The sequence below is a fragment of the Oreochromis aureus genome, linkage group 14 (genome assembly GCF_013358895.1).
Source record: "Oreochromis aureus strain Israel breed Guangdong linkage group 14, ZZ_aureus, whole genome shotgun sequence".
NCBI lineage: Eukaryota > Metazoa > Chordata > Actinopteri > Cichliformes > Cichlidae > Oreochromis > Oreochromis aureus.
In genome coordinates this window covers 6,699,616-6,724,303 of record NC_052955.1, presented here as the reverse complement: position 1 = coordinate 6,724,303, position 24,688 = coordinate 6,699,616, and the positions used below count along the sequence as shown (strand labels likewise).

The 24,688-nt window shown below is 39.3% G+C and overlaps 1 protein-coding gene across 1 annotated transcript in view; it reads left to right on the top strand.

Annotated features, from left to right (window-relative positions):
• ryr1b (ryanodine receptor 1b (skeletal)) overlaps positions 1–24,688 on the top strand; it is a 64,181-nt gene that overhangs the window by 4,383 nt on the left and 35,110 nt on the right. Inside the window, exons 2-35 of the mRNA XM_039597950.1 lie at positions 7,543–7,662; positions 7,762–7,863; positions 11,060–11,134; positions 11,234–11,312; positions 11,538–11,650; positions 11,736–11,835; positions 11,930–12,026; positions 12,118–12,192; positions 12,340–12,496; positions 12,618–12,782; positions 14,209–14,330; positions 14,431–14,617; positions 15,035–15,170; positions 15,261–15,356; positions 15,747–15,865; positions 16,514–16,647; positions 16,981–17,222; positions 17,308–17,500; positions 18,134–18,350; positions 18,427–18,531; positions 18,780–18,883; positions 18,976–19,059; positions 19,149–19,308; positions 19,646–19,793; positions 19,880–20,085; positions 20,457–20,631; positions 20,774–20,982; positions 21,062–21,408; positions 21,673–21,808; positions 21,951–22,111; positions 22,934–23,096; positions 23,189–23,275; positions 23,614–23,840; positions 24,214–24,658. Coding sequence (XP_039453884.1) covers positions 7,543–7,662; positions 7,762–7,863; positions 11,060–11,134; positions 11,234–11,312; positions 11,538–11,650; positions 11,736–11,835; positions 11,930–12,026; positions 12,118–12,192; positions 12,340–12,496; positions 12,618–12,782; positions 14,209–14,330; positions 14,431–14,617; positions 15,035–15,170; positions 15,261–15,356; positions 15,747–15,865; positions 16,514–16,647; positions 16,981–17,222; positions 17,308–17,500; positions 18,134–18,350; positions 18,427–18,531; positions 18,780–18,883; positions 18,976–19,059; positions 19,149–19,308; positions 19,646–19,793; positions 19,880–20,085; positions 20,457–20,631; positions 20,774–20,982; positions 21,062–21,408; positions 21,673–21,808; positions 21,951–22,111; positions 22,934–23,096; positions 23,189–23,275; positions 23,614–23,840; positions 24,214–24,658 — 5,286 coding nt within the window. The remainder of the gene's footprint in view (positions 1–7,542; positions 7,663–7,761; positions 7,864–11,059; positions 11,135–11,233; positions 11,313–11,537; positions 11,651–11,735; positions 11,836–11,929; positions 12,027–12,117; positions 12,193–12,339; positions 12,497–12,617; positions 12,783–14,208; positions 14,331–14,430; positions 14,618–15,034; positions 15,171–15,260; positions 15,357–15,746; positions 15,866–16,513; positions 16,648–16,980; positions 17,223–17,307; positions 17,501–18,133; positions 18,351–18,426; positions 18,532–18,779; positions 18,884–18,975; positions 19,060–19,148; positions 19,309–19,645; positions 19,794–19,879; positions 20,086–20,456; positions 20,632–20,773; positions 20,983–21,061; positions 21,409–21,672; positions 21,809–21,950; positions 22,112–22,933; positions 23,097–23,188; positions 23,276–23,613; positions 23,841–24,213; positions 24,659–24,688) is intronic.

Here is a 24,688-nt window from a genome sequence, read left to right as displayed (position 1 = left end):
TAGGGAGAGTGCAAGCAAAACACCTCTTTAGAAGTGCTGAGCCTAGGAGATAACCACATCCACATTGGAATAGCAACACATATAAAGCCTCTCACACACACAAACACACACACACACACACCCAGCACCTGTCAGTCTGCTTGCTTTGGTCACAGCAGTTTACACAATAAACAGGTGGTCTGCTTTGCTCTTGGGCACGAGACAGACATAGGGGTGTGGGGGGTTCTGCACAAGCATTGCAAAGTGACACAACTGTCTTGTTATGCTTGTGTGTGTTTGTTTACACTTAAATAGTCCAAACAAAGTGAAGTGAGGGGAACTGTAAAGAGTTAAATACTTGCAAATTTAAGGCAAACACAACTTGTTTTGGCATTGCTATGGCTCATTCCAGTCGCTACATACAGCCTGCATTTAACCAAAAAACAAAAATAATGTCTTCTACTGTTCTGTAACTGGTAAACAAATAAACAGGGGTATGACAGTGTGAGTGAAACTCAACACTCCTAATAAGTCATACACAGTCATGGATATATTCTAGTTCATGGTATAAAACTCAATAATCAGACACATGCTGTTAGAGACTGTATTCATAAATCACACATCAGACCTGAATCTGCATTTATGAGTTGTTACGTCATCATTGTCTAGTACTGTATCACAGTTTAACAATATAACACATTTTAACATGAAAACACTGCAAACACAGTGTCATTGTGACAGATTGCATTAATTCTGTAATTGAATTGTATCTTATAGAAATGAACGGAACATAGAAGCATGGTCTGCAATGTTTAGTGTTTTTGTCTTTTCAGTCCTTGTATTTTGGGGTATTTTGCTGTATGTTCATTTTGAACATGTAACACTTGTCTTGTCTTGTCATCTTGCTGTGCCATGACTCTTAATGCTGCATTTAACTTCTGAATTTTACATCTGTCTTACATTGACTTGCCGATCAGGAAAATATTTTGCATAGACCTAAAGCAAATAAACTTTTTTGAAGAATGGAACATGGATTTAGGCCAGCTAAAATAACTGATTTATATAATATTGCTTTCCATTCAGTTGCTCGTGTCTGCCAGGATTATCATCTTTCAAAGGGCAGAGGCAGTTTAGTGTCATTTCTGGTAGTCTGTAGCTTGTTTTCTAACCTGGAGGAAAATAAAGCCTGTGTCTGTGGACTTTCAAAACTTTTATTTAAAATTCAACTTAGATCTTCCTGAGCACTGGATCTGAGAGCTAACACAGCTTTAGCTTAGTTGTGTTTTCTAAATGTGCAACCCATTAAGCTTTTAGAGAATTTGCAATGATTAATTACTGCCTGTCTTCTAAACTAACGTCTCCAGTAGCTCTAATATAAACTGCTTTTTTGTAACATTAGTTTAGGTTTGTTTTCCTTCTTCTTTTCTTCAGTAGGAGAAGATGTCTGCTAGTTTCCTATGTGTTGAGTATCTTGCCTGTGAGCAAGAGAATCTCTTTTGGCTCTTTCTTCAAGTAAGACCTCTAAGTATCTGCTGGTCAGCAGAAGGAGGGAATGGGATAGTGACAGGTGCAGCCAACTAAAATAGGAGTGGAGTGGAAGGGGAAGACCCAGAGCAGGGTTGGTAGAGGTAATGGAGAAAGAAGGAAAGGGATGAAAGTACAGAGAGAATAAAATGGGTGAGAAGTGTACTTTGAAACAAATATCTTAGAGAAAATTAGTAAAAAATAAAAGAGAAAGCTCTTAATGTTCCCAACATTGCATCCCGTCTATTATGTGCAGTTGAAAGATTTATCTGCAATAGTTTAATGTAGCTTAACAGCTTCCCTGCCTTTGTTCTTTGTCTATCTCAGATAACTTTCATTCTTTATGAGCTATCTGCAAAACCAAGTCATCCTTCCACATTAGATATCTCACCTAAAGCAGACACATACATTTATAGTATTGTAATTACTCCTTAGATCACTGCATCAATAGGAAATGTCTTATTTTTCCTGTCATTTCTCTTCCAACCTTTAATATTTACTCTGCAGTTGTGTAAAAATGGGTTTGTTGCTTAGTATCCCGCTGTCAGCCAATATGCAGGGGCTTTTCTCTAATGCTGCAAATACAAAAACAGCTGTGAGGAAGAAGCCTCTCACTTTAGCAAAAAGATGGAAACATTTTTTGGTATTTCCAATTCACCTAGGGAGAACTTAAATTTGCTCTATTCTGGTGCTAATTGAAAGGGAAAGAAGCTTCACATTTAAGTAGATATTGTAATGTGTGCATGACTTTCTCTGAATTTTTTCAATCAGTATTGAATGACGTTCATGACGTTTCAGTATTGAGTGTCATACAAATATTAACACCATAATATAGTTAGAGGAGTTATATATTATGTACCATTAGCAGCGAGAGAAAAAGAAAAGAAACTTAGTTGAGCTGTTTAACTACAAATTGAGATGCTGTTTAACAATTTTCAAAAATTCACACAGTTTTTCAAAGTAGGTACAAAGTAGGATGAGCCAAAGCATAATGGATTACTTGCCACGGCTCTACTCTCTCGTTTGGTTCTGTGTCTTCATGTAAGTGCACAGTGACTCAGATCAGGGTTCTGTGGGGGCTATACCATCTGTTAATAGAGTGTTTTTTATTCTTGCTGCTGAAGAAAGTTCTTTATGAATCTGCTTGCAGGTCTGGGGCTGCAGTTTCACATGCTGCAGATTGAATTTAGGTCAGATACCTCCTAATGATATTATGCTGTGGAGAAGAATCCCATAAATCCAGATACTTCCACAAAATGCACTTAAATATTTTTTAACTCACTTACAGTTAATCCCAGAAAAAAAGTGAAACTCATGCTATGACATGGTTTCAGAGGTGTTATGGTAAATTATAGGGTTTTTATCTGGTGAGCACTGTATGTAGCCTAAACACTCAGCTGTCAGACTCAATGATTGATTTCACATCCTCAGCTTGCACAGACCTGAGAAGATATTGGAAAAATAAAGATTTCATGTTTTTTTAGTCTCAATTGAAGAGTTTCAAGACATAACTGCTTATACGTCGGAATATAAATATAAATATTGAATATTTGATAATCTGCACATACTGTATATACATTATTCTCTATTTATGGCCTTCATTTATTGTGTTTTATATGTGTTTGTTTAGCACCGATGTGTAAAAATACTACTACAATTTCACTGTAGTATTGTACAAAGTATGAAACTTTGTATGAAAGAATGACAATAAAGAGTGAAACTTTAAACTTTGAGTGAAATGCACAATAAAAGTCAGGGAAAACAGGAGAAGGATGTTTGGAAGCTTTATTTTAATTTAAAAGCCTGTGAGTGCTACAAGCCCTCTGTTAGACAGCGCTCTGTGACGAAGGATGCTGATAGTGCACCTGCATGGTCTCTCCCAGTTTTCAAAGGGAAACCCCATCACTATTCTCCCCTCTGGCTTATTGAACTCTTCCTTTCCTCCACCCACATATTGAGTAATGTGCTGTCCCTCACTCTTTTTATGTCTACAGGAATATAATCAATAGCCTGGGGTGGCCTGCATCAGCACAGTTAAATTGGAGCATTGGAAATCTAGAGCCATAAAGAAAGAATGAATGTGTTATCTGTTTGCTAATGATTCAGTTAAAGGACAGGTTTTCAGTAGCATGGATGTAGCAGTTAACAATGTGAAAGTGTAGCATAAACGGCAGAACTAGTTTGTTGCTGCTGAGCTGCTGATTCTGATGTGAGAAACCACTTGACTCAGTTGGATGAGTGTATGAGTGTAATTTCTAAATATATGACTTGAATTCAGTGTAAAAAGCAAGCTTTTTATAAACGTGTCTATAAACCCACTTGTTCCTGTCTCACAGTCCCTTTGTGCTGAATTAAAGCTGATTACTTGCAAGTGGAAAAACAGACAATTTACCAGCAGTTAGAAGTGTAAGATAACTTTGTTGCTAGTATTGACGTCATGGTATCGGACATACCGGTGTAAAGATGTCCCAAATAACCCATGAACTGTTAGATCCCAGATAAACTAGGCTTATATCTTTCACTTGGGGACCTGCAGCGCGTCAAAGATTCTGTTGCCCCAGCTGTAATTTAAGAACATCCTCTATAAACAGTCACTGTCCGCAAACCAAACAAACCAAACAGTGGCGCACCGCGGCGGCCACAGCAATATTTTTCCCAGCTTTGTTCACAGCTCTTCTATTACACCTGGTTCCCTGATTGTGGCTAATCTCTTAGTTTAGGAGATCATGAAAGGATTAGAGGGAGCAGATATCACTCACCATTTTGCATCTGTTTGCTTGTTTGCTTCCTGTCTGCCGCGGGCACCATGCCTGCTTTTCTGGGGAATCCTTGGCTACCCTCTGTCTGCATGTGCACCATTAGAGGGCCCTAGAGAATATACAAAGGTGTCTGCTTTCACTATCTGCGCTTCTGGCTGTAAATCTTTGGTGCAATACATACTTCTGTTGGTGCTATTTATGCTCACTAGTTGGTTTGTTTGTTTGTCTGTCTACTATTTTCGTTCCATTTGTCTCGACTTCTCCTTTTGACCCCAAATATCCGCATGTCCAGATATTTCAGCTGCCAAGTCCAAACATGGTTTGGCTGTAGCCTTACAAGCAGCATTTGCATGAGGCATTAAATGTGTTTTACGTCTTTACGTGGCTCAGGTATAAGTTCAGTGGGTCAGATGAATGATAATCATACAATACAATACAATACAACTTTATTTATGTAGTACATTTAAAACCAAAGGTACACCAAAGTGCTTCACAACAACGTTAAAACATAAGATAAAAGATAAAAGGCTATAACAGAGTACAAAAACCCCCCAAAGGTACAGACAGAATAAGAAGTAAAACATTATAGTATGGTTTAGAAGATAAAATTACACGATATTCATAAATGTAAGGTGAGGGTATTTATCATGACATCCTGACTTCCACTCGGTGCATCCTAGCTGTCCTGGTCCCATCAGATATGGTCACAAAAGATTAACAAATAATCAGGAGTTGTGGTTGGTTTACAATTAACTGTCAGGTGCACATCTTCCAAAGCCTTAAAGCTGCCTCTATTAATAACTGTGTGAGCTAACCCTGTGGGTTTGTGTGTCAGCTTTTCACGTGGTCAAATTGGAAGTGATTCACACAGTGTGACTTCTGGAAGGACACTGCCCTGTAGCTGCGGATACATTTGACTTAGGAGTATTATAAATGTGTATTGGAGGGTTTAAACCAGTTATTCAGCATAACTGGTTTAAACATGTGCCAGCAAAGTTCTCACGAGGACTGTTTATCCATTCCACTAGCCTGTTTGACAGGTAGCTGTCATTTGGTTTGTGCTGTTGGTTCTTTGTTTAAAGCTGTAAAATACATTAAAGAAGCATTTCTGTAGGTTTGTTGGGGAAAGTTGGTTTCTTATCTTCACTGTGTCACAAATGATTTTTCCACAGTGTGGCGGGAGTTTGGTGTTTATTCTGTTCCAAAGTCCAACATACACGCTAATAATCATCATCAACCACTTTCAAGAACACATTCTCAAACTACTAACACAAATTTAAAAACTGATAAAAAAAAGTATTCTTTCTATACAAACTTATAGTTTTCTGTGCAGATTTATTGCTTTAGTCCTTGGAGTCTTCTAGAAAATTCTGGGTTTTTTTAGATCATGACTGCAGAGGTAAAAGCTGTGTTTGGCTACCATGTGGGGCAGCGGCTGTTGAAACAGATTAGAAGCCAATGAGCAGGACTGCTGTATAATTGTAGGACATACAGTGTGTATGGTTGTCACCTGATCACTCAACAGTAAGCCACTTGGTAACTTTAGTCCACTTTCAGACTCTTATTAGGTCAGCCCTATCTGCTTAATGTGGTTTGAGTATTTGTGCACTGGCCTGAAAACATGATCACTTTAGACAGTTTAACCCTTGCTTAGAGCTGTTTAGACCTTGTAGCCTTATTCTCACTCTGTAATGCTGGCTTTAGAACAGGTATACTGAGTCAGTCTTGATAAAGATGCATGTCATTGTAGTGCATGCAGGTACTGGTCTGAATCTCAGCTTGGTGCTGTGTAGGTAGGTATTGTTGTTGCACAAGGGAGACGAAAAAAAATATTCCAAATCCAATTTTGTTTCCTGATACTTCTGAGGTTTAAAAGTCAGGTTAAAAAAAAACTGTGCGAGCCCTGTGCAGTTTTAGTAACTCTTGACTTGCATTGAGTGCTGTTGCTCATGTCTGCAGTGAAAGAGAGAGGACACATTGCTCCACTTTTCTGAAGTGCAGAGCAGGCAAAGCAAGGAAAGGACAGAGAAGACATTTCTAGGCTGAGGAGGGAGAGATAGATGATAGCTCAGCCAAAGGAAGAGGGGTCACTTTTAAGCCAAAGAAACACTCGAGGCCTCTGGGCATAAGAGATGAGTAGATGTTATGAGGTCACAGCTCTGCATCGTTTTCCATTTTCCTGTTATATGCTAAGCTATAAACATAGATATGCAAACTCCTTTGCTGCATTTGACCTCGCTTCAAAGTGCCTGCTATTTTTCTAACAGTAAGCCATGACACATTACAGCTGCAGAATCACCAGGGTGAGACAGTGAGCACTTCAAGAAATGAGAAGACAGAATGATTCATTACTTGTTAGACGAGAGGGGAGAAAAGTCAGGGATCCGTCCAGAGCTGTAGAGGGGATATTATTCAGGTTAAATGATGGAGCCACTTACATAATGACTGAGTAGAAGAAACAGCTGAGAATTTTGAGTGTCAGGTGTGAGGTTCACATGCGAGGGGGTGTTTATTGCTGTATTTACAACAGTCTCTGGAGCGTCCAGACATTGACGAGGAGCAAACAAATTACTCACTGTTAGCATTCTGCCCATGGAATAGAGGCACATCTAAATATTGTGCCATACCTTACTAAAAGGAGCTGTTTAAATTCTGCTGAAAGCTCATATCCAATTAATCCTTTACACATTCACAGTTCAAATTTCTCAACGTGTACATAAGATCTACCTATTTTAGTCATGTAATTGTTGTGGTGATGGATTTTAAACTTAGATTGATTTGAAAAGTTGTTATTTATTCATGTAATAATTTCATAGCTTCAAAGTGCACTTAAATTGTTGCAGGTTTAGCATTCGCTGTGATAGATTATCTACTTAAAGCAAGCGATTAATTAGTGGTAAAGTCATAAAACATACTAAATCAGAGGGTTTTTCTCTAAGTGTACTAGTCATTTTTACTTCAGTCACTGTGTACTCTACAGCAAGTGTCTATTAGAAATGTGCTGTAGGCAAGTTTTCCTTTTTCGCACTTCTTGCAGAGAATTTCAGTTCAGTCAATAAAAGGTCAGTATTGTACAACAGAATGCCTGCAATATCAAGTGAAAACATTTTTTTAATAAAAAAGAAATACCTAAAAAAACAACCTGGCAAGGACAGCTGCAACAAACATGTAAGAGAAAACTGTAGTTGAGTAAGTCATGTGAAATTATGCATCCTGAAACTGAAAGAATAGTGAATAAGAAATATTGATAACAGTTTGTTTGTTTGTTTACTGAGTGCAGGATGACCAGGTAGTTCTGCAGTGCACTGCCTCCGTCCTGAAGGAACAGATTAAACTGTGTCTCTCCTGCGAGGGCTTCGGGAACCGTCTCTGCTTCCTAGAAACCACATCCAACGCTCAGGTGAGGTTCTGCTACCCATTCCTCCCTTTCCCTTGTACATCCCCTTGTTTTTTTTCATCAACTTTAATTTACTTTACTCTATTGTTTATGCATTTGCAGAATGTGCCCCCAGACCTGGCCATATGCACCTTCATTCTGGAGCAGTCTCTCTCAGTCCGTGCTCTGCAGGAGATGCTGGCCAACACCGTGGAGATGACCGAGGTGGGGGTCATAACCTGAAATAATGAAACTAGTAGAAGATATATAGAAAAATATTGAGAGGGTGATTCATAAATGTAAGAGATTCATGCAGTGCTAAAAGGAATGCGACTTATGAAAGGCACACTAAAGAAATATACCTTATTATGAAGATTTTCAAGGTCTCTCTGAATGCAAAAATATGTATGTATATTATGTATGCAATTTTACTGCCTCTGTCACTGTCCATCTTACTGTCACCAGACAAAAGTTGTCACATTCAGCTGGAATTGCTAACGTCATTGTGTTTGCAATTTGTTGTGTGCAGTTGTTGAGCATAACTTTTCTGTGTTGTTTCCCACTACCGCCAAACCTATATGGCAAGAAAAACTACAACACTTTTGAAAGTATGTATATGAAATTGACTCTCATGTCAACAAGAAGTACCCAGCCAAGTTTAACAACAAAAATAGGTGCAGCTACCCTCCAACAATTTCCAGTCTGTTTTACTTGGTGCAAAACAGCTAACATTAATATGGATAAATAAATAAAATTTTTACCTCATCCTTATTGCAAAGTTGGCTGTTTCTAACAGTATATGAATTAAGAAACCGTTGACTACATCGTTCTGTATGTACTTAAAAGCATCCTGGTTCGGAACACTTTGTTTCCAGTCTGACATTGAGAGATCCTCGACATTTCTCTGTTTTAGACACAGAGAAATAAATTTGCAGTTTATCCTCTCATGTGATTGTGGGTCAGACTGTTTAGTAGCGCGTGCCAGTCCTGTCTTTATATGTAGGTGCTATTTTTCTGCTCCATCACAGATGGAGCTTTCAAAATGAATTTGAAAAGTTCACAATTGGAGATATTATGAACCAAATTCCTTCAGCCTACATAACCACCATCAATGGACGTATTTTTGGTGTTTATTTTATTATGATTTTGTTACTTGCCATCTGATACCCGCTCCCCTTCCCTTCTTGCTCTTTGCAAAGCAGGCAGTCGATTTGGACAAATGGGTATGTCTGTTAACGTGTGTTATTTCCTGTAATGTGTGTCCCAACCAACCTGGCAACTGTCCTTGTTCCTGTCATGTTGGCAAGTGGGTGTCCTAGTGAATGAAATACGTAGTGCTGTATCATTTACACATCTCGGTTTGTATCAGTTAAGCCCTCACCCTAAGTAGGTGATTGTCATGAACACCTGTGTATAGCTTTTAGCAACTGGTGGAGTTCAAGTCCACTGTCTCTGTGCTGAGCTATTAAAAACATCACTGTTAAGTATAAAAAAGTAAAGTTTTAGGGAAAGATTTGATTTTTTTCACAGTTTTGAAGCAAGTATAGAGCACAGCATTTTTTCTAATAATTAAACTTCAATCTATCCCACAATATGAGACATAGCTACAAGGCGTCACAATGCATCACTCATTTGCATTTTGTGGAAAATGCAGCCCATTCATCATAATTATTATTTTACCTTGCTTGATGTTGCTCATTTGTTTTAGATCATTGTTCTAGTGAGTCTTAAAAATTGACCTGTTATGCTTTTTTTTCCCTCATATACTTCAGTTGTGGATGCTCATACTAAACATGCCCAAACATTCAAATAATAAGGTCGTATGTAAAGACAATCCCCGGAAACAGAACACTCGGGATTCTCAGGATTTGGTCTCTCAGAGTTTTTTCTACACTTAGATGTGTATGATGCAAGAGGAGACATCCTTAATATGGTCATGTCAAACAGACACTTCTTGCAAAGAGCACATAAGTCCCATCCACATGCTGTTAAAACCATCCAGACAATCTGAAGAAAGCTGCCTTAAAGGGAGTGCGGCTTTAAAGGTAGAGGAGCTAGAACAGTGGGTGAAAAGGGGCTGAACCAAAGCCCAGTATGAGGCCACTCTAGCAGTCAAACAATAAAAATGAAGAGCTGGAAATGAGCATAACAGGTCCATTTTCATAACACATCCCAGTTCTCCTTTTATTCACAACATGTTATCATATTGATAAAAAAGATTAATTCACTATAAACGTACACACTTGGTTTACTATAAAGGCATTCTGATCCTTAAAGGTTTTTGTAAGAGAAACTTTTGGTTGTTTTTGGTATTTTTTTTCATTTCCAGATGATTACCAGTTAAACACAGATGAAAATATGCTTGTCACAATTTAACTACAATGTGCCATTTTGATTAGTATACAATCAAAATATCAGTTAGCACATCAAGAAAAAAAACAAAACGATGTTGAATCTTTAATAAGACAAGTGAATGAAAGCTGATACGGCTGAGGCAATGATCTTAAGCTAGCTTTAAGAGAAACTATTTCAAGCCTTTTATTAGCTGCATTATGACTAGTCTAGACAGTTCCTGCTTCACAGGAGTTGAAAGATGTGGAAGAGCCAGGCTTCCCTACTGATGAACAAGAGGATGAGAATAGAATGGCATGCAGCCCAGCAGAGGTTCCCACCCACATATGTCAGGGATGGATGGAGAAATTGGACACCCCGGAGCTGCGGACAGGCCTAGCTCCTTCTTAACACACGCTCTTGGGGATAAGGCCCACAACACAATCACTAACACAACACCTGTCCTATCCAAGCCTTGTGCTAATGCTAATGCAGTTTAGAGCTGTTAGCATCATCCTAACACTTGACATACTTGCCCCTAACTCATCTCAGTGGATTATGGGTGCTAAACCCATTTTAGTCTTAGCCTTATCTTCCTGTCAACACCCCTAAATGTTAAATGTTGTGCTTGCGTTTGAGAGTATAACCTATGGTGACTGAAATTAGGGTTTAAATAAATAAATTGGGCAGGTCATTATTGGTTAATATAAACTTGTGACTAAACTAGAACTATTGTTTACATAAATTGAGCACATCTGAGAGAATACATATGTTTAATTGATCCTAATAGGATGTGTACTTTGAGTGAAAAGTCTGCCATATACAGGATCAATGAATTCAACAAAAATTGCTACATATAATGGACAATATAAACGACAGGCTTAACAAATGAATAGAGCTTTAAGAGCTTTAGGAATACATTCATTTTCAGTTATTGAAACAGCCAGCCTCTGATCTTTTCTTCTGACCTTTGAACCTTTAAAAATGTGTCGTTGTTTCCCCCCATCAGGTCAATGTGTTTGTTAAAGTATACAGCCCCTTGTGTTGATTTGGCCTGTTAAGTATTTTTTTTAATAACTTCTCACCGCAGTCGTCCCAGGGTGGAGGTCATCGCACTTTACTGTATGGTCATGCCATCCTTTTGAGACACCACCACTCAGGCATGGTAAGGCTAGAAATGAGCAAGAAATAAATGTAAACCTGTATAAGATGTATTCAAATGCTCTAGTTGGAGTCATGTCCTCTATAAAAACTATCTCTCCAGTACTTGAGCTGTTTGACTACATCTCGGTCCCTCACGGACAAGCTGGCCTTCGATGTAGGCTTACAAGAGGATTCCACCGGTAAGGGAAATGCAGCAGAATACATTTTTAGGCCTGGTATTAGCTCATTATTCTCTGGTGCTATTGTTATTGCCATCATGAAAGCTATTGACAAAAATAGTCATCAGTTTATATCCACTTTGTTGTTGGGCTACAGGATATAAGCAGTGATTACTGTGCAGTATCAGCATGTTGTTACCAAACACGTGTTTGGAAATAGCTGTTTTTTTCTTACTCTTGTTGCAGGTGAGGCATGTTGGTGGACTATTCATCCAGCCTCTAAACAAAGGTCAGAAGGTGAAAAGGTCAGGGTGGGTGACGACCTCATCCTTGTCAGTGTGTCCTCTGAGCGATACCTGGTACGACTGCTCCTTGTTTTGCACAATGATGGAGACATATACACAGTATGTCTTGTCTAATCGTCTTCTTCTCTTCTGTCCTCAGCATCTGTCCTATGCCAGTGGAGATCTCATGGTGGACGCTTCCTTCATGCAGACTCTTTGGAACATGAATCCAATTAGTTCAGGCTGTGAACTAGCTGAGGGTACAAACCTACTTGAAACAATTCTGTCTTTTCCTTGTTCCCGTAAAAATAAACATAACACAGAATCGCTTTGGATGTTTGTTCCTTTACACAGGTTATTTAACAGGAGGTCATGTTCTCAGGCTTTTCCATGGCCACATGGACGAATGTCTGGCCATCGCAACACCAGAGGAAGGAGAAGAAAAGCGCAGGTGACAATATAGGAAGTTGCTCTTAGTAGAATAAGTCCTTGTTAATGTGATACCATAAACTCACTGTATGTGTGTGCCCACTCTGCCACAGGATGGCTCATTATGAAGGCGGTACTGTGTGCAGTCAGGCTCGATCCCTGTGGAGGCTGGAACCCCTCAGAATCAGGTGATTATCTCCTCATGTGACACACATTAGTTGGTTGAATTGCTGGGTAAGGTAAGAATAAGAAACAGCAACAAAAATCAAAATATAGTAGTGAATGAAGAAGTTTTGTTGGCTTCTTTATAGTTTGTTTTTTTTTACTTTGTGCAGTTGGAGTGGTAGCCACATGAAGTGGGGACAGTCTTTTCGTATTCGCCACATCACGACGGGCCGGTACCTGTGTCTTGATGAGGAAAAGGGCCTCTTGGTGGTCGATCCAGAGAAGGCGAACACCAAACTGTCTGCTTTCTGCTTCCGTGCTTCAAAGGTCAACATTTTAATTTGAATTTCTCAGTGCATTTGGATATTCATAGTTAATATACTGTGATTTATTCTCTCATTGACTTCAGTTATTTTCTCACGTACTGTCCTTTTCTCCCCCCGAGCAGGAGAAGGTGGACGTGGCTCAGAAGCGTGATGTTGAGGGGATGGGCATTCCAGAGATTAAGTATGGAGAGTCCATGTGCTTTGTCCAGCATGTGTCTACAGGCCTGTGGCTCACATACGCTGCCCTGGATGCTAAAGCTGCTCGTTTGGGAATGATGAAGAGAAAGGTAATGATCTATCCTGGGAATAAAAGTGAGATACAAACCCAAATCTGAAAAAGTTTTCACACTGTGTAAAATATAAATAAAAACATGATAATTAGCAAATGTAACAATATTTTACTCACAGTAGAACATAGAAAACAAATGTCTAGTTATTTTAAGAACAATATGAGCTCATTTTGAATTTGATGATAACAGCACGCCTCAAAAAATTTGGCAGGTGGAAAACAAAAGGTTGGAAAAGTAATTACTTTGAAAAAGAAACAGCTAAATTAACATTTTGCAACTAATGTTAACTGATAACAGGTCAAAGAGCATCGTAGAGAGATACAGAATGACCAATCTGCAAAAAAACATTCCTAAACTTAAAATTGTGAATATATTGAATGTTTCATCGTCCACAGCACAGAATAGAATGTAAAGAATAGAATAGAATAGCCATTTATTGTCATTGTCCATGTGCAATGAAACTGTGGGTGCTCCACACCAACTGTTGTGAGCCTAGAGGTGTGGGACCTGATTGACCTGAGGCGTCAACCAGAGGGCAGTGATGTCAAACAGATGGTGTGCGGGGTGCAAGGGGTCACCTGTGATGGCCCTGGTTTTCCTGAGACAGGAGGATCTAGCGATAACCTCCAGGGGTGGGAGAGGGCAGCCAATGATTTTTTGGGCAGTGCTAATTACCCTGTGGGCTGCCTTCCTGTTCTCAGTTGTGGTCGTTGCATACCAAACACCCAGTACATAATATCATCAAAAGATCCCAAGAATTTGGAGAAATCTGTGCACACTGGATAAAACCAAAAATCAGTACCGGATGACTGTTATGTTTGGGCCCTTGGGCAGCACTGCATTAAAAACAGACATGATTCTGCCATAGAAATCAGTGCATGGGCTCAGCTCAGGAACACTTCCAGAAATTTCAATTTAGGTTAAAGATCTATTATACGAACAAGAAGCCACATGTGAACATGATCCAAAAACACTGTCATCTTCTCTGGGCCATTTAAAAGGGACTGAGGTAAAGTGGAGGACTATTCTGTGGGCGAATCATAATTGAAAATTCTTGTAAAACATGGATTCCAGATCTGGATTAATTTGGCTTGTGGAAGATCTTTCTTGTTATCACCACACAGTTAAAAATGATATATCATTGATGATATGGAGCTACTTTACTGCATATTCACAGCTTGTAATCTGGAAAAGCACCATCAATGCGGAAGAGTCCGGGTGCTGGCTTGCCTGCAGTCCAGACCATTCGCCAGTTTCAATATTGTTTACCTGCATCTGTGTGCTTTAATGTTTAATGTGAAAATAAGTGAATATTGATAATGGCAGACTTTTTTAAGGTTCTTAAATCTTTTTTCCTACATAAGTACCACCAATGGAAAATAATAGCAGTGTCATGTGGTAATTGTGTTGTCTGTGTTTCCAGGTTATTCTGCACCAGGAGGGCCATATGGACGATGCCTTGACTGTGTCCCGCTCTCAGACTGAAGAGTCACAGGCTGCTCGAATGATTTACAGCACCACAGGCCTCTTCAGGCAGTTCATCAAGTAAGTATATATGTTTTTAAAATGTGGGTGAGTGGAAACTCTTCTTTGCAACAGGATGCAGTCATATTAACATATTATAAAATTTTATTTATTCTTTCAGTGGATTGGACTCTCTCAGTGGGAAGAACAAGTCACTAGGGACAGGGTCACTTCCTCTGGAGTCGGTCATCCTCTCTCTTCAGGATCTCATCTTCTACTTTCGCCCGCCTGAGGAGGAACTGGAACACGAAGAGAAACAGACCAAGCTTCGCTCTCTCCGCAACCGGCAGAACCTCTTCCAGGAGGAGGTAATCAGCATGCTGCCATCAAAATCTCCTACACTCTGAGATTTTCAATATCTATTGATTTTTAACTAAAACTAAGCTATAAATTCTTCTTTGTGTAGGGGAACTTGCACATTTGAAACCACCGAGGGCCTTTTATACTTTCACATATACATGTCTCACACATACAATTGCAATTATTTTTATCACTTGCAGGGACATGTTTTAAATCACATTAATTCATGTGAAGCTTTTGAAACTTAAACTCACCTCTTCATAATGTTAATGTAACATTAATTAGAAGTAATTTCAGTGTTATATTCAGAATAAAGGGGAATATTCTTTTTTATACAAAATAAGTTTAAATGGATGCGAACATGACCTAAACTCTCAGGTTATTATTATGAATCCTGATCCTTTTGTTTTTGTTTTCAACCCCAGGGAATGATAACCATTGTGCTGGAGTGCATTGACCGCCTGAACGTGTACAACACTGCTGCCCACTTTTCTGAATTTGCGGGAGAGGAGGCTGCAGAGTCCTGGAAGGAGATTGTCAACCTCCTTTATGAGCTGCTGGGTACGACCTCTGAAAACACAAACTACAAATTACACGTGGTCTCTGCTGAATAAAGAAAAAATGATTTGTCTCTGTGTCTCCACTGCACAGCTTCTCTGATCAGGGGTAACCGATCAAATTGTGCATTGTTCTGTGACAATCTCGACTGGTTGGTCAGCAAGCTGGACCGTCTGGAGGCCTCCTCAGGTTTGGAATGCACCTTACTCATTCAGTCATACATCCACTACCCAAAAATTACAAGTGTTTCGACTAATTGGCTTGGCTGGATCAGCTGTTTATAACTGGCACAGCTTAATGCGTTAAGCCCGAGGGTATTGTTTGTTATTTCCACTTAGAAAATCCTCAGATTAATAACACCTTCGATACAGTACAATATAACTGAAATACACAAGTCTCCTTACATTCAGTACATCCAGTCTAGATCGGGAGTTGGTTAAAAATTCACAACAAGGTGCTTTATACTGCAAGATAAAGATTTGAAGTTTTGAAGACACAAATCTCTGCCAGCCAGCAGCTAGCCTGAAGACCATATATTATTTAAATATTACCAGTATGTGGACCCTTTTTTGTTTTTAGGTATTCTTGAGGTGCTGTACTGTGTCTTAATTGAAAGCCCCGAGGTTCTGAACATCATCCAGGAGAACCACATCAAATCCATCATCTCTCTCTTGGACAAACATGGAAGGAACCATAAGGTAGGCTATATTTCACTGCCAGGAACTGAAAGGGAAAATAAATGAGCTCCATATGATATGCACTCATATTTGAATATTTTCCCTTTAACACGTAAAATCTGTTTTGCTGTTGTTTCTTGTCAGGATTTGCAGATGTAATCAAAATATGCAAGATTGAGATGCATGTCTGTAGACACACAGACACGACATCCATTCTCACTGTGCACTTTTTGAAATTAGTGTGTGCATGAAGGACTGCCTGTTTGCTTGATTTTACATCAGTGCTAAAGTGCTTTGGAGACACTAGTTTATCTCCTCTTACCGGTATTTCCTCTGGAGCAGGTATTGGTGGGCCATCACATGAGTTAGTAGATCTATAAACTGGGTAGAAAAAAATAGTACAAGTGAAAGCAAAGACAAAATCCAGGCAAATATCATTTTACCTGTTGGTGGTAGCTAGCTGGTGTCTGTCTCTCTGCTGTCATGGGCAGCAGTTCTTCTGTTTTTGTGTTTGGCAATCTCATAATGTAAAGAGAGTCCTGAATGTCTGACTGAATCTGACTCATAAAAATACTTTTTTGTTTTTGCTGTTCTGTTTTTAGTAATCTTAACCAGTGGATAATCCAGTGATAATTAAGTTGATAAAAGTGTTTATGCTTCTACCTTTAGGTGCTGGATGTCTTGCGCTCTCTTTGTGTGTGTAATGGTGTAGCTGTGAGGTCCAACCAGAACCTCATCACTGAAAATCTACTTCCAGGTCGTGACCTCTTGCTACAGACCAACATTGTAAACTATGTCACCAGGTACTTGAACTACTGTTAAGTTGTTTTCAAAATCAGAATCAGGAAAACTTTATTAATCCCAGAGGGAAACTGAGTTGTCATAACAGCATACATACAACAGACAACAAAGGAATAGCATAAAAGAAGTGTAGAAATAGAGATACAATTAGATAAATATAAGTATAAAAGGACACAAGTATTAACACTAATGTTTCTGGGATATTGCAAGTATTAAAGATGCACAGGTGTCCAAATATACATTGTTTTACAATGTTTTCACGTTGTTAGTTTTTAGTTATTTTCTCTTGTTGTCTATAAAAGTTAATGCTAATGTACTTTCTCCTCTGTGCTCAGTGTAAGGCCCAACATCTTTTTGGGTACGTGTGAGGGGTCAACACAGTATAAGAAGTGGTACTACGAGGTGATGGTAGACCATGTGGAAGCCTTTGTGACAGCACAGGCTTCTCACCTGCGGGTAGGCTGGGCTTTGACTGAAGGTTATAGCCCCTATCCTGGAGGAGGAGAAGGCTGGGGTGGTAATGGTGTGGGAGATGACCTCTACTCATATGGCTTTGATGGACTGCATCTGTGGTCAGGTAAGATTTCCTTAAATTCTTTACAAGAAGATTTACAATCTCTTGTAACCAATACAACCTCTTCACTACCTGCTCTACTGTCCAGGTACTGTGGCCCGCCAGGTGGCTTCGCCCAGTGCACATACACTGGCTGCCGATGATGTTGTAAGCTGCTGTCTGGATCTCAGTGTGCCCAGTATCTCCTTCCGTATTAATGGCCACCCAGTTCAGGGAATGTTTGAAAACTTTAATGTTGATGGCCTCTTCTTTCCCGTCATTAGCTTTTCTGCTGGGGTCAAGTAAGTTTAACATACAAATAAAGCATATTCCTCTGTTTCACTATTTACTTGTATTTTGTTGATTAATGTAACTGATGAACATAGTAATTTCTTTACTGGACTAGTACACCAGCAAATTCATGTGATACATGTTGATGCAATGCAATTATGCAGGCAGAAGCTAATTTAATGGTTTTTCATGAGTTTGTCGCCTTTTAAATTGTAATTTAATTTCAATTATTGGACTATTGGTGTAATAATATACAGTGGGGAAGTAACAAAAAAATTATTATTGCATTATATTTCAGAATTTCTCCAGTCTTATATTTTTAATAATTAATATTTTTTTTATTTCTTTAGATTATTGTCTAATCTCCCAAATAATAGCTTTAAAATCTTCAGAGTCCTGTCACTTAAAAGCTCTTACAGGATTTGTCTGTAATAAATCTATAGAGTGCTGAGATGGGGCTTACGCATCATTGACTGATGAGTACAAGAAGGGAAACAGGCTCAGGAACTGGCACAGAAATAATAATCAATTTTTTCTTTATTATGAGTCTTCTAAAGATCAATGAACCATAAAAGAGTTTAGTAGTATATAAACCTATGTTGTATATATAAAGACTTGGACTCACTTGGTTTTTGTCCCCTTAGGGCTCGATTCCTCCTCGGTGGTCGCCATGGGGACTTTAAATTCATGCCCCCACCTGGTTATGCGCCATGCTACGAGGCTTTGTTGCCTAGAGAGAGGATGCGTATTGAACATATCAAGGAGTACAAGCATGACTTTGATGGTGTGCGCAATCTTCTGGGTCCTACTCTGTCCCTCACTCACACATCTTTCACCCCCTGCCCTGTGGACACAATTCAGGTAAAATCCCCTCACCTAAAATCAGTATGTGACGTGTTTGTTTTTTTTCATTTTCTGACTTTCCTTTGCTTTATAGATTGTCTTGCCACCCCACTTGGAACGTATCCGAGAAAAACTGGCAGAGAATATTCACGAACTCTGGGCTGTCACTCGTATTGAGCAGGGCTGGACCTATGGGATTGTGAGTATGGTGTCAGCACTGCAGAACAGATGCAACTATACAAGATTAGTGGTTTGACAACATCAGCTTTAAGTGGTTTGGAGCTTTTAGCTGTTAAAAGTTAATATGACTGTTAGAAATGCTTCAAAATGTTACCTTTGCTTCAAAATGCTTTACACAAGCAAAAAAAAGCATGAACTAACATATACATATATACATTTACACACATTTATAAACTATGGGTAAAAAACCATGTTTTTTCCCTCCAGTTTAGGGATGACAACAAGAAACTCCATCCCTGTCTGGTGGACTTCCAAAGTCTGCCTGAACCAGAAAAGAACTACAATCTGCAGATGTCTGCTGAGACTCTCAAGTGAGTAGCAGGTTAGATTTGAGAGATTTAAAGGTCAGAGGAGAAAGTTTATGTCCCATTATTGGTGAACGTGTGTCTTTATTATCCCACAGGACTCTCCTAGCACTGGGTTGCCATGTTGGTATGGGTGATGAGAAAGCGGAGGAGAATCTAAAGAAAATCAAGCTTCCCAAGACGTATGAAAACAAAAGATATTTCTTATTGTTTCGTCATAATTTTATACATTAACTATGCATATCTAAATGTAACCATATCTTTCTGTTAGCTATGTGATGAGCAACGGATACAAGCCTGCCCCGCTTGATCTCAACCATGTCAAGCTGACACCAAACCAGAATCAGCTTGTAGAAAAACTGGCAGAAAATGGGCATAATGTTTGGGCAAGGGACCGAGTACGGCAAGGATGGACCTACAGCATTGTCCAGGTGAGGATTTCCCATACATATTTTAATACTTAAATACGATATTATCGCTACATCTCAGAAATGACCAGCAATCTTACAGACGTCTTGCAAGAGAAAACAAGTGAAAAAAAAAAAAAGAAAAGAAAAGAAAAAGAAAAACAAAACTTGTCGTACAGGATTGTTTTCGTCAAGTCACATTTGGCCAATGGGTTTCTTTATTGTTTGTTTTGTTTTCCTTAGTGGACCTTTTATTTATTGGTGGATTGTCTGTCTTAAAGTACACAATCACATCACTTCCAATCACATGTATTCCATATTTTTTCTTTGCATATAAAGCTGCATTTTTTACACTTTTCAGGACATCGTTAATAAGCGTAACCCTCGTCTGGTACCTTACAACCTGCTGGATGAGAGAACTAAGAAAACCAACCGAGACAGCGTTAACAACGCTGTCCGTACACTCATTGGCTATGGCTACAACATTGAGCCTCCAGATCAGGAGAGCAGTAAGTCATCTTTCCTCATGTCTTCGCTGATTAAATGCACAGTATCTTTTTTACACATCTGTCATGTTTTCCCTCTTTCACTGCAGCTGGCCATGGCCTTGAGAACACCCGTGGGGACAAAGTACGAATCTTCAGGGCAGAGAAGTCGTATGCTGTCACCCAAGGAAAGTGGTACTTTGAGTTTGAGGCAGTCACAACGGGGGAGATGAGAGTGGGCTGGGCACGTCCTAATGTCCGCTCTGACACTGAACTGGGAGCAGATGAGTTGGCCTACGTCTTTAATGGCAATAAGGTTAGTCTGTAGGGTAAGATTACAAATCGAATTTTGACTTGTTACTTGGTCTCGTTAATGCAAAAATTAGGTAATAAATTGTGTAAATGTTTTCTAAATCATCCACAACTTTTGAATAGATGACATGTGGCTCTCAAACTATTAGAAATATTCAGTTTTGAGGGAAGTTCTTTAAGTTGTAGGAATAGAAAATATCACACTGTCTTTATTATTTTTGTATAGCTAGGAGAAGGTCAAGGTATCGCAAACCTGAGACAAGATGTATTAGTCAGTAGCTAAAAAAGGTTATTGTAGCACACTGTAGCCGGTGGAATTGATGTCTCTGTTTTTGTGGAAATAAGTAATATGTTATTTGTTGTAACCTATTCCAGGCCCAGCGATGGCATATTGGCAATGAACCATTTGGCCGCCAGTGGCAGTCTGGTGATGTAGTTGGCTGTATGATAGACCTGACTGAGATGAACATCATGTTCACGCTCAATGGAGAAATGTTGATCAGTGACTCAGGCTCAGAGATGGCTTTCAAAGATATTGAAATTGGGGATGGTGAGAACTGTTTTTTTTATAGTACCAGCATTAGCACCACTAACTAAAAGTTACTGGTGCATTAATTTTTGCCAGTTTGTATTTTAACCAGCAGCTTGAAAGAAGTATTAACTAATTTCTTCCCTTTCATGTTACCCATCAGGTTTTATTCCAGTGTGTACCCTGGGTCTATCTCAGGTTGGAAGGATTAATCTGGGTCAAAATGTCAGCAGCCTGCGCTATTTTGCCATTTGTGGCCTGCAGGAAGGATTTGAACCTTTTGCCATCAATATGAAGCGAGACATCACCATGTGGTTCAGTAAAAGTTTGCCCCAGTTTGTGCCTGTGCCTGCTGATCACAACCATATTGAGGTAACTATTCAGAGACATGTTTAAAGTTCAATAAAATTAGAACTTCAAAATGAGTGATTTCTTTATTTTTGTCTCCTAGGTCTCCCGTGTTGATGGGACCGTGGAAAGCGCCCCCTGTCTGAAGTTGACGCACAAGACGTTTGGGTCGCAGAACGCCAACACTGATATGATGTTCCTTAGACTCAGCATGCCTGTGCAGTTCCACGAGACCTTTAAGATCCCGGCAGGTACCACCCCTCTCACCCGTGCCCTCACTATACCTGAGGAGGAAGTCGCAGTGGTGGAACCTGACTCAGAGTTTGAAGTTTTGAAAAAGTCTGCCAGTCGCAAGGAGCAGGAGGAAGACAAGAAGGACCCTTCTGTGCCTAAGGAGATCTCTGTGGAAAATGAGAAGGACACAATGTCAGAAAAGGGAAAGAAAAAAGGGTACGTTTGTCAGTTTGTCACTGCAAAATAATGAAAAGCTTCTGGACTGTTAAGGTTGCTAGTTGAATATAAATTAAAAAGAACAGTCTCAATCAACTTCTTTTTTGTCCTAATTATTTGATTTATTTGATTTTACAAATATGACTGATGTTGTGATATTTGGCTTGTTCTTTAACAACAAAGTTCTTTTAGAATGAAATCCACTGAAAGCAGCACTTTTAAAAAAAATGATTTCAAATGTTATTTATCTTCTGTGGACAACAGATTTTTCTCCAAAGCCAAGAAGGCAGCCATGACACCTCTTGCCCCTCCTCCTGCTCCTCCAACGGTGCCACGTTTGGTGGAAGACGTGGTCCCTGATGACAGAGATGATCCTGAGATCATCCAAAGTACCACCACTGTGAGATTCACATTATTATTTGCTACTGTTACACATATTATTACACCCGAGAGTTCGTCAATTTGAATGATGGCTTTAAGTTTTCATGTAATCTGTAGATAATAAAATAATATGATTTCTTCTTTTTTCCCCCCGTCTTTAGTATTACTACTCTGTGAGGATCTTTGCTGGGCAGGAGCCGTCTGGTGTTTGGGTTGGCTGGGTCACTCCTGATTACCACATGTATGATCAAAACTTTGACCTCTCCAAGGTTCGCAGTGTCACTGTCACAGTGGGAGATGACAAAGGCAACATACATGACAGGTTAGTTTTTTTCGTGCATAAATTTTTATTATTGCTCACTGAGCATTGAGGAAAACTTGTAAATCTTTAATCTTAATTTAAAGTAATATAATTGCATTAAGGCTAGATTTGTTTATTTAAATGCTGTGGAAGGAAAGACAAACAACACAAAGAAATCAAAAAATTAAATATACCTTCATATTAACTTGGTCGTGTACCTAAATTAACAAAGGGACCTATCAAGCTTATTTCCAGCTCCTTATTTTTGTTCTGGGACTTCATTAGAGCAGCTTTACATGATTTACAGTGGAAAAATTTATGGATCATATACTTGTATATGCAGCCTCTCAGTTCATTATCTGTTTTAGCTCTTGTCTATTTAAGACCCCCTCACGCTAATTGCCCACTATTGTATGACTTGCTGTTCCTCGCCTGGTTCCTGCAAAAAGTCCATTTCTTATTCTTAAAAAACTCACACTTATGTACAAAATATAATCGGGGCTGAGATTAAATGGAAATTTTGGAAGTCAAACACTGACAGCAGTCTGAAACCTGAACTAAAGTCTAATGTAGATTACTTTTACATATGCTGAACTCATTATTTGAAACTTAACTTGTAAGAGGAGCATCCACTATACATATTCACAGTGTAAGACAGAAAATAAAATAAAAAAATACAATTCAAAGTTAGTTAGGGTTCTATTTTGCTTATATCTGCTTCTTTTACTTGGTTTGTTAGTTACTGTAAAGCATTTTGGATCAGCTGCAGTTTTTCACTTGAGACAGATGAGTTTAATTGAAGTGAGTTTCATTACAGCGGTGTTTCTTGCTCATTCTTTGCAGCATGAAGCACAGTAATTGTTACATGGTGTGGGGAGGGGATCTGGTCAGCAATCAGCAAACCCGCTTTAGCCAGGAGGACATGGTGATTGGCTGCCTTGTTGACCTGGCAACAGGTCTCATGACTTTTACGGCAAATGGAAAGGAGATTAATACTTTCTACCAGGTAAGGGAAGGTCAAATAGTTTTATCTGTGTTTTTCAGTCTTTGCTTTAAATGTATCCTGATGAGCTATGTGACAACGCTATGTTCTTTCAGGTGGAGCCGAACACCAAACTCTTCCCTGCAGTTTTCGTTCAGCCGTTCAGTCAGAACATGGTGCAGCTAGAGTTGGGCAAACTCAAGGTCAGATGGAATTTTCACGCTTTTTTGCAGCTGTATTTTCTTAAAGTGTCACCAATTTAGAAATGTATGGTAATGTAAGTCAGACCCACGTTGGTGGTCTTTGGGAGTGGAGCACGGTCCAGTCTTGCATTGTAATTCTCCTACTTATCTCTTTTAATATTGGACCAGATGTTGTCCATCATTTATTAATGATGATGTGTTGGTGTTTTTAATAAAATGAACCACAAATTTTTAATCTGTACCTTCACATCTGAATTTCTGTCTTTTTCAAATCTAGTTGAATTTATTTTTTCCTTCAAATGACAGTAAACTCACCTCTACTGTATCTCTCATATCAGAACATCATGCCTATCTCAGCTGCGATGTTCCGCAGTGAACGTAACAATCCAGTCCCTCAGTGCCCCCCGAGGCTGGATGTCCAGATGCTGACTCCAGTTATCTGGAGTCGTATGCCAAATCACTTCCTCAAACCAGAGGTGGGCAAAGTAAATGAGCGGTTAGGCTGGATGGTGGAGTGTGTTGAACCTCTCATCATGATGGCACTGCACATCCCAGAGGAGAACAGGTCAGAAACAGAATGCCGATGCAGAAAACTCTTAAGTTTAGAGTCAATGCCTGACATTCCTGTTACAAATAATTGAGATAGCAGCAGATCAGCAATCCCTACATCTTTTAACTTTATCATTGCAAATGTCAGATGCTTGTTATATCCTTTGTATGTAGAGATGTCATGGGAAGAAGCTGCTTTCTTTTTTTCTGCATTAAGAAAGCTGAAAACCAAAAAATACATTTTTTTTATCATGAGAGTGTGATTTAAGAAAGGGAAGGTAAATATATAGAGTGATTAACATATAGTTATAACAAAAGATTTGTCATGATCATATAATGCATATATACCTAATCCGTATTGAACTTTGAAGTTAACTTTTTTTCCACAGGTGTATTGATATCCTGGAGCTGTCAGAGCGTCAGGATCTGATGAAGTTCCACTATCATACACTCATGCTCTACTGTGCTGTGTGTGCACTTGGGAACAACCGAGTGGCTCATGCTTTATGCAGTCATGTGGATGAATCCCAGCTTTTCTATGCCATTGAGAACACCTACCTACCTGGACCTCTCCGCAGCGGCTACTATGACCTGCTTATCAGCATTCATCTGGAATCAGCAAAACGTGCACGCTTGGGCACCAACAGGGAATTCATCGTTCCCATGACTGAAGAGACCCTCAGCATCAAGCTCTATCCTGATGCGATAAAAGCCCACTCCTTACCTGGTGTTGGTCTCACTACCTGCTTACGGCCAAAGCTGCATTTCTCATCCATCAACTTTGTTGGCACAGACCCTGATTTGTACACCATTAGTCCTGTCTTTCCTCTACAGGTAAGAAGCAGGAGACAAGGTGCATTAAAC